Source organism: Anneissia japonica, unplaced genomic scaffold (assembly GCF_011630105.1).
Source record: "Anneissia japonica isolate Jap-2015-1 unplaced genomic scaffold, ASM1163010v1 scaffold287765_len193233_cov156, whole genome shotgun sequence".
NCBI lineage: Eukaryota > Metazoa > Echinodermata > Crinoidea > Comatulida > Comatulidae > Anneissia > Anneissia japonica.
This window is the reverse complement of record NW_022689149.1, coordinates 88,634-99,033: the sequence shown is the minus strand read 5'-3', so window position 1 is coordinate 99,033 and position 10,400 is coordinate 88,634. Positions and strand designations below refer to the sequence as shown.

The 10,400-nt window shown below is 33.2% G+C and overlaps 1 protein-coding gene across 3 annotated transcripts in view; it reads left to right on the top strand.

Annotated features, from left to right (window-relative positions):
- The window catches only part of LOC117124562 (low-density lipoprotein receptor-related protein 4-like), a 26,720-nt gene extending 22,032 nt beyond the window's left edge, over nucleotides 1-4,688 (top strand). For all 3 annotated transcript variants that reach the window (XM_033270856.1, XM_033270847.1, XM_033270838.1), the window contains one exon: nucleotides 3,829-4,688. In XM_033270856.1, coding sequence (XP_033126747.1) covers nucleotides 3,829-4,207 — 379 coding nt within the window. In that variant the 3' untranslated portion in view covers nucleotides 4,208-4,688. The remainder of the gene's footprint in view (nucleotides 1-3,828) is intronic.
- Nucleotides 4,689-10,400: the final 5,712 nt, after the last annotated feature.

Here is a 10,400-nt window from a genome sequence, read left to right as displayed (position 1 = left end):
TATTATTATTATTATTATTATTATTATTATTATTATTATTATTGTGTTTTTATGGCCGGCACTTTGGTCACTTCCCAAGCTTGAAACTTTGCCATGCTTTGCCGAAGCATACACCATGTATTAAGGATGAGCCCTCTAATATTGTGTCAATCTGTGGTGGGGTGTGCATGAGAAGACCAATTAAAGTGATTTAAGGGCAAACAGACTACACCAGATATTTTAAAAACGGTCAATCGACCTAAATTAACTTTCGGAAAAGCTTAACCAAGTTAGAAGTAAGAAATTATTATATGTTGTTACGATTCAGTTAAGGGTGTAAATTTAAGGTCATTTAAATTGTTGAGGTCCCAGACCTAAATATCTCTTGAACAAAAATCAATGGGAATAATCTTTGTATAACATTTTGTCAAAGTCTAGAAAATAAATGATTACATTTTTGTGACAATCCTGAGTAGGGTGTGGACCATTCAAAGGAAAACGTTCCAGATCAGATATTTCGAAAACGGATCAAACTGATCTGAATGAAACTTTGGGGAAGGTTTAACCAAGTTACAAGGTAGACAATGTTTTGTGTTTGGGACGATCTAGGTTATGGTGTAAATTTGAGGGACATTTGAATTACACACGCCCCATTTATAAATGAATAAAAATGGTCAAATAATGAAGAAATGATCAAATTTTGGTGACGATCCGCAGTAAGGTGAGGATATGAGGACCATAGATATTTTAAACCATCTGCAGCTATGTTAAACTCAAACTACATGATATGCATTAACAATTTTTGCTTTAAGTCAAAAGCAGAAAAACCTAAATAGTAATCAGACAAGGCCAGAAATCAATTAAGGGGGAAGAAGTGAGCCTTGTAAGTCTTTTTGAAAGAATAAATTGAAAGTGAGTGGGTGATATTTGAAGGTAATTCATATCATTGCTACCACCATGTTTGCAAGCAGACCCTTGAGCACTTAAGGAAATGTAATCGCTATAGAATGGAAATTAAGCAGACGTAAATGATTTGGTTAGTAAAAATAGTATTCACAACAGATGGAATGATCAAATGAAGCAAAAAATGATTGAGACGATGATGCCCATGCACGTCCAAGAACTGTTTATAATAAAGACGAAGACTTTCAGATTGCAGTGATATTAGCAATACATGAAGATTATTGCTCAACTTAGGGTTACACAGTAAAAGACAATTATTAAATGAATTAATGCCTTTATACATGAACATTATGGTAGTTATTTGTGTGGTCCTCTGAATACCTTGTGTAGTACACAAAAATAATGAAAAACAACCGTATATTTGTACGAAAGCTGGAATTTTTTTAGGATTCTGGTGATATTTTCCATTTTTCAAAACAGAAAAGGGCTAATATAAGGGGGCATTTTTACTTACATTTCTAAAAGTGAGTTAGCTTACCACCCTAAAATATGTTATTTTGGGTTTAAAAAGTCAACTGCAGTTAATACATTCATGTTTTGTAAATTAAACAAATTTATTTATGGTATTAAAGCTGCTGTTAAATTATTCTTTAATTCTGGCGGCCATTTTAAAAAGCGCCCTCAATTGCCTCCCGAAATCTTCACATTAATAACTTTAGCTAGTTATACTCTACTCTTACCATTACATATTCAAAAGTTGGTCAAACCTACCTCTTCTGTGTTTATTTTACCTGGCCATATATATGTAGTTTATTGAATTTTGGCGGCCATTTTGATAAGGCGCCCTCACGCGAAAGTTCTCAGGTTACACCCCTTTTACCTCACATATTCTGATTCCCCATAAAAAAACTGGTCTAGAAAAACCATATGAGAATTTCTACCTCTCCAAGTGGCACCTATCTCAATTATAGCCTGGTCTAACTATTATTCGATGATTGGATCAGTAATAAAACGAGAGAATCAAGAAGCCAAGTAAAGCTGAATATAAGGGTTTATTCATCAATGCGTGTGCCCACAAGACGCACCTTAGGTTCACGCACCTCTTTCGAAACTCCTCGCTAGTCTAGTCTACTGGATGCCGATGCGAGCGAGATTCTTAGATTTATATTTTAGAACGACAGTATGTTGGATTTCTAAAGTTAAATGATGATTTTAAAGGGTAGTAGAGATTATAATTATTTATTACGCCGTTTACCTAATTTTAGGTCCTTATAAATTACTTGATTACCTATGACATAACTATGTAGGACCTTATTGTCCTCAAATAAAGTGAATTAATAGAATCTTCAAAAGAGGGCTGTTAAAATGATTTTTGGTGTACGTTATCATAATTAGTTACATATGAGCCTACCTTTAACTAGTGCAATCTCTACCTTTTCTGCCCTGCTCTGAGAAAAGGCATTAAGCATTTTTTTTAAAATTAAGATTGTTAGCTTATGTGACTCCTGAATGTATAATCTATCACCCTATTTTATTAAATTTCCAAAAATATATCTGGAAATATGAAATTTTATTTTAAAATTGGGCATTATTTTCAAATTTCACTATAAATACTCTGAGAAAAGGCAATGTGTGCGAAATCTTACATTCATGCATTGAACGCTTGACTTCACGCAAGACAGATAATTGTAACAAATCAGACGCTAGTATAACGAATATCTAATTAACAACCTTGGAATCCTTAGAAGTTAATGCCTAGTTAGTAACTGCTTTAATTGGAAGAATACTCCACTTAATAAATATAAATTTATTAATTTTATATTTAAAATTAGCACACCATTTTTATATATATTTTTCTACATGTCAACAAGTTATTATCAATAAACTTTGAAATTAAAATTATAAAGCTTTGTCTATTTTATTATTAGTCGATGACGATTTAATTATTATGATATTCTAATTATCAATCGATAATGATTATGATGATGATGATGTGGATGATGATGATTAGGAGAACGAAGAGATTTAAAAATATGATGACATGCTAGTAACCAAAACATAAATAAAAAAAGTTTCAAATATTTTCACTATCCTCCTCCTCACCCCTCCCCTCCCCTCACCGGCTCCTCCCTCTGCCTTCACCGCATTTTCTTCATCTACACAATTAAATTCCGCATTTTAATGTCAGAGTATTTACTAGCCTTCAATGTTTACACTAACCTTTGGATTTCATACATATACTTCGGTTTTTAAAAATTTAATAGAAAATTTTGCGGTGTCAACTATTTTAATATTTTTTAATACTTCACATTTTTTGAACCAAATTTTTTAAAATATATGTTAAAAGTCTATAGATTAAATTTCATATACATACATTTCAATAAATTAATTATTAATGCATTTGTATAAACACTTTTGCAGATAAGGCCCGATTTCAAAAGTATTTATCTACATTCATAGTCATAAATACTCTGAAAAAAAAGCATTACCTCCATTTTGGACTCTATTTTGTATTCAGAGTTTATATCATTTTTATTTTTTAAATCTTTCTAGTAATTTAAAAATATGTTATTAAAACGCAGTACTATAATTTAGCCATTTTGCAATGTGTTGTATTGTGAATAAAACAATTTAATTTTGTACAGGTACACATTTTTGGTGGGTTTTGGCTGTTTTTTGCGTTGTTATCGAATATCAAGCCTTGAAAAGTAGCGGAATATAGTCGTGACATATAGAAACCCAAATGTATGAGATATGAGCACATTCCTGCCAGCGAATTCATAGAAGATAGGTGAACTTACACCCGGGCGATTAGTAGAATTAATATGTAGATTATGATGATAATAATGATAATGAAGATGTTGATGATATTGATAATATTGATTATATCGACGACAATAACAATGAAAATTTCATTATATTATTAGTATAAAAAAATTCTTTCAGACCACATAAATATGGAGATAACTCTACAAATGGACTTACATCTAACAGTGAGGACCAATATGCAACGCATTTACCTCAAGGACGCAGTGGACCAAATAATCACACCTATGACACACCTAATGTGAAACTAGAGCCGCCAACGTATGAATCATCCATTGCAGATTATGGAAGAAAAAAAGCAATCGGAGAATCACCATACAGTGTCACTAAGCTTGTTCATCAATTTAACACTCCAAATACTGTTGCGTTGTACTCAAAATCCAAACCAGTACCTGTCGCCGTCGGTAATTCGTACGTGCGACGTGGTTCTCATCCTCCACAATACGCTCATGAAGATGCAAACGGATATCTTGAAATGCAAAACGTTATGCCTAAGTAAACGGCTTTTTTAAGCACCGTGAGCTCATCAAACGGATAGATTGTACATGGATGTACGAATAAATAATAGTTACGTACTACTAGCTAGCCAGGGATGATTGTAATGATATTAGTGGTGGTGAGTTTTAGCAGGTGGAAAAGCTATTAGAAGCCAGATACAAAGTTTATCATAAACAGGAGAATTTAGTAATACATAATATAGGTCTGGCGGCTTAGATTAAAAAGAAGAAAAGTTTTCTGTAATCAATGAACTAAATATTCATTTGATAGTATTGGATATAATTCACCTTGAAAGAATACAAACATTCTACCAGTTGGTTACAATTAAATACAAATTCTTAGTCATATATTATAATGGAACAGAATTGGTTGCAAAAAATCTAAATATTTTAAGGTTTTTTCCACAAGCACATTTGAGCTACATATTCTAAAATATATCCGCATAGATGGTACATGGATGTACGAATAAATAATAGTTACGTAGCTAGCCAGGGATGATTTTAATGATATTAGTGGTGGTGAGTGTTAGCAGGTGGAAAAGCTATTAGAAGCCAGATACAAAGTTTATCATAAACGGGAGAATTTAGTAATACATAAAATAGGTCTGGCGGCTTAGATTAAAAAGAAGAAAAGTTTTCTGTAATCAATGAACTGAATATTCATTTGATAGTATTGGATACAATTCACCTTGAAAGAATACAAACATTCTACCAGTTGGTTACAATTGAATACAAATTCTTAGTCATATATTATAATGGAACAGAATTAGTTGCAAAAAATCTAAATATTTTAAGGTTTTTTCCACAAGCACATTTGAGCTACATATTCTAAAATATATCTACTATAATTATGCTAAAAAACTTATAAAACTTATTATCGAATTGTTTTACAACCATGAACAAACTACAGCACAGAATAAATAGTAGACCAAAATAAAGTTAATGAAATTGCAAAATTTTTGCTTGAAATAGTATGGGAGCACTTACATACTTTGGCAATAACCAGAAAAAAAAAATATAATGGAAGAAGGGACGGGAGATATAAATAGATTTTAATATGACTAATACTAGCCCACAAAGTTTTCAAATCAAAACTTTAATCAGTCATCAGTGAGATATATTTATAAGAAACCAATGGCATAACCTAGTTGGCCTTTAAAAAAAATTATTAACGTGATGGTGTTACTCCAACACATGGTAGCAACGGCTTATTATAATTTATGTATACCCGAATTTAATTACTCTCATTATAATCCGCTTTGTTTATTCTTTAAACCCTCCTATTATGATCTGAGGATCTGAGGATAGGTCGAAATATTGGTTTTCTCAAATAAAGTGTTTCTGAAGTCTATACGGTATTCGTTTCCTATAATATTTTGTTACCGTATTCTTTGGCAGCAGTATATCATTTGTTTGAAGAAGCGTCCTGATTGGGTTGTATCTGCGATATACCAGAGACAGTATATATATATATACATATGACACTATATATATATGACACTTTTCAAACAACTGATTTTTGATTTAACTTCTCATTGTAGGGGGTACTTTTGTCTTTTTCATACAGTTGATAAAGAGATTTTTCTTTAACGGTTAATGCCTGATATGAACTTTACATCATTGTTTATTTAGCACTGTTTCTGTTATTATTTGATTAGTTATACCACAATGCTAAACATTCATACTATATACATTGATTTTATATGTTACTTCATTATAACACAGGTATGACTTCCAGAGTATTATTTGGCAACAGTATGCCATTTTTTTGAAAAAGTGTCCTGGTTGGGTTGTATCTGCGATATACCAGGGGCTACTTGTGGTGAATAATATTATTTATCACAAGAGGCCCTATATACGATGTATACGTAATATTCGTTTCCTAATAAATCCAACTTCTTTAACACGTTATGCCTGATATGATCTTTACATCATTGTTTTTTTAGCACTGTTTCTGTCATTATTTATAACACAATGCTAAGCATTGATACCTATATACATTGATTTTATATGTTGCTTCATTATATATTTGAAAATGACATTTAGAAGTCTATTCAATATTATTGCCTTCATACCATTACTTGAATGTGATATTTAATTTATGTCTACATAATTTCATTTATGCTAAATTTATCTATAAACTTTTCTTTATTTTTCTTGATTTTTCTTTTATTTCATTTCACTTTATCCATTATATTCATTTTTTAATATTTTTAATATTTCTTTTCACTCTCCAGTTTTTTTCTTTTCATTTCCATTCTTTGTTTTCCTTTATGTTTTTATCATTTGAAAATGATAATTAGCCATTACATAGACATGAGGTTTATTCAATATTAGCGTCTTCACACAATTAATTTGAATATTTGATTTATGTTTACATAATTTCATTTATGCTAAAACTAGCTTTAATATAAACGTTTAATATCTGCATCTGTCTTTCCCTCTGCACTTGCACTCATACCATACAAAGCAGTTATTTACTTTTTTTTAATTTTCATTACTTTCGATTGATTACCAAATTGTTATTCCTTAACTGTTTTCTATTAATTGTTTTAATTTCCATTTCTTTCATGTACCTTTCTTAATTGGCAATCATTCTGAAATCCGTGGGAGTTGTCGGACTTCTTTCTAAATGGTGTTACTTTGCTGCCATAGGCAAACATCTCATATGATTATGAGATGTTTGATGATTGTATGATATCCCTAATTATACATAGGCCTATACACAATCTTGATTCACAGTGCTGGTACTTTACATAGGCCCCTATGTAAATATGAAAAAAAAAATCAAATATTTTGGCCGCCATCTTGATATCCAATATGGTGGCACCATCTGACATATTTTCTGATGATTGCATGACACTCCCTGATATTGAAAACATAGGTGATGGCAATGACATGTGCTGTAGATATGAATGTATTGGCTAAATTCAAATATTTTGGCAGCCATATTGGACTTCAAGATGGTGGCCATTAGGAGGCGTTATTTTTTGGAGTCTATTTTTTAAATGATATTTAGGTGTCATAGTATCACTGTGGGAAGTTTAACTTTCTTCCAGAAGTGCACGATTCTACCTGAAATTCAACCTCAGCCGCTCTACTAATGCATACAGACTCCCCCTCGCGAAACAGAGTCAGTGGTGTACCGAGTTTTATGCGCAGATGAGTGATTATGTCTCTAGGCAAAAATATCCCAAATATGCCTTGGTAGTCAAGCTAGTGTAAAAATTGTAGTAATAGATAGACACATAAAATTGTAGTAATAGATAGACACATTCTATGCAGGCCTACAGCACGGTCTTCGTAAGTATATAAACCAGAATAATATTGAATCTGGCACCGTATTTGAGTAGGTCTAGGCCTACAGTTAGGCTTATGCAGTATGACGTATGTCTTCAAGTTGTAGCAATTGTATGCTCCCTATTACTTAGTAGTGCTTGGAAACAAATTACTAGTACTTTGGACACGGTTAACTCACTATTTTACAATTAAAAGTTTTCTTTTATGAGAAAAAAAATCTCTGCCTATTAACAGTGAGCGTTTTTGTATACTTTTGCATGATTCATTGGTTGGTAACATTTAAGGATTTTTTTAGAACCGTCTGTAAATCAATGAAAGCTATTTTTACCTCCATCTGATTTTGATCGTTTTAAAAATAAAGCTATTCAATAGTTAAATTGGTAGACACAGCTTAACAGTACGTCATCATGTTTATTGAATGTCGTAAAATTAGTGTTTATAATACGCCTGCTTGCTATATAATCTATACCTTAATGAATATGAACGAAATGTTTGTAAGAAGTCAACATTAAAACAATACATAGAATTGTACCTGCGTGTATCAGGGCCGGCGGAACGTTTTTCAAAGTGGGGGGCCCACTAGTAAGACGAATATGGGAATATCAATTGCGAGGGAGCACTTGCGCGACCGGGCAGCTCACGAGTGGGTCCAGGAGCGACGCCCCGGCGGGGGTCCAGGGGCTGTGCCATGGAAGCTCTGATATTTCAGACTATTTAGTACAATTAGACTGGCTAATTTTTAAAATCGTTATTACCAAAGTTCAGTCGTTATTTTACGCGAAATTGACGGAAATATCACAGTAATATAAATCAGATAATTATGTCTGATACTTTTAAATAATGCATTGCTGCTGCTAAAGGGGATCAAAAAAGATATCCTTCATAGTAATACGGGCAGTCCAATTTTAAATTTGAAATAAGTGTTAAACTTTATAATTATAATGGAATTTTTGTCACGACATGACTGCAAATGAGACACAGAAGAAATATATAATGAATAAAATAAATGATTTTAATAAAATAGAAGTTCATCGATCAAATAATTCGCTGCTGCGTTACTTTTCGAATCATTTACAGCTATAACAATGCAGTTGTATTACAATTCGTCTACCAAGTCTTTCGAACTGATAGGGCTTTTCCCCTTAGCCTGTATCACTTTAGTATATTTAGCAGCACATAAGTTGAGTATAGATTATTTTGGCTATACCTCCTCTAACCATGGTCAATCCTTTAGTTTATTTCTTGATTAAATTACTTAAATTACTGTAATGCTCTCCGAATTCGGCTATTACGCACGTATAATTAAGTTTTAACTTAAAAGCCTTGTACTTTTATCTTAAAATGTGCCTTGACCGATATGTCCTTTAATCGACACTCCTCAGTCCACATCTTTCATTTAGGATATTTTATGTTCAACTCCTGGGTTAGTAGATGCCTCTTTACTAACCCTTTTGATAACATATTTGCATGCTCTTACCCTTCCGTTAAGTGCACGAATCATACTTTGCCTTAACGTCATTAATATTCATGTGACTTATTACCATTCACAGACAGTTTACCGTGAGTCATACAAACCTATGCATATTCATTAGCTTACGATTTAGTTAACAGTACTGTAAAGTAGAATGAAATATCATAATATTGTGACAAAAGTATAGAAGCGGTTTGCCGCAGCGGGAATGGTTTTGGTTTTTCCCGACCTCGAGGTCAGGGTTTCAATCCCTCGCTGTGCATTTCGCTTGTGTCCTTGAGCAAGGCACATTATCTGCATTGCTTCTCTCCACCCAGGAATAAATGGGTACCTGGTGGGGTTGCCTGCTACTGCACCAATATGGCAGCAACACTTAGGCATGTGGACCCAATTACCAGGGACAACAAAGCGTTTTGTAACCTAAAGGAATTATAGGCGCTATATATATACTAAAATAACAATAACAATAGGAATAGGGACACCAGCCACTATAATTATAAGAGCATAAACCTAAATTGCGAGATCACTCATTTCGGAACACAAGGCATTCCTGTGCTGTGCCTACAAAGTCTTGCCTGGAGAAAACGCCTAGTACCTTTTTTCTGCGGTCATTTTTTTCAACAAACTCGTTTACAACTTCTATTAAGTCAATTCCATCGAGGCGCTCTTTGTGGACATTTAGTATGGCAAGATTATTAAATCTCAACTGGTTCATAGAAGATCTTAACCATGTTTTATGACGTCTTGCGGTGGAAAAGGATCTTTCGCCGACTGCATTTGTTGCAGGGCTTACTAGCATTAGTTTGATGATAATAATGAATTCAGATATCAACATATTTTTGGCACCATCTAGTTTCTGGACCTGTAAATACACTTTATCAAAACACGTGTATCCCCCAGGAAGCAAGTTTTTCAAAAAGGAAACCTGAGTTCTGAGCCGTATTGTATTGATGTCTGAACTGTAATGTTTCTCTATAAAATCTATTTCTTCTGACACATCATGGCCTTTGATTCCTTTCAGCAGCAGTTCTTCCATGTTTCTGTAGGCTATGAAACCGGGCTGGTCGAACCTTGATTGAATTACATTGACGATTAGGCCAATAGCTTCGAAATATTGACGCTTGTAGTACTCGGCAGGTGTTGAGGGAAATGATGGCTCAGAACTTCCTATTTCATGTTTTTTTGGTGCCCGAAGCTTTCTGGGAAGTTTGGGCTTAATGTCCAGTTCGAATTCCTTTAGGGATTCCGCGTCATTGAGGTCCTTGGCCTTCTTAACAATAGAGGCATAGAAATTATTAAATTTTTCATCCGTTCTAAGGTTTTGAATTGTTTCTATTGTCTTAGAAGCTTTGGCGACATCGCGGAGGACATTCGTTGCCATGCTTTTAAGCATCTCATTTTGAATGTCATGCGACACATACTTA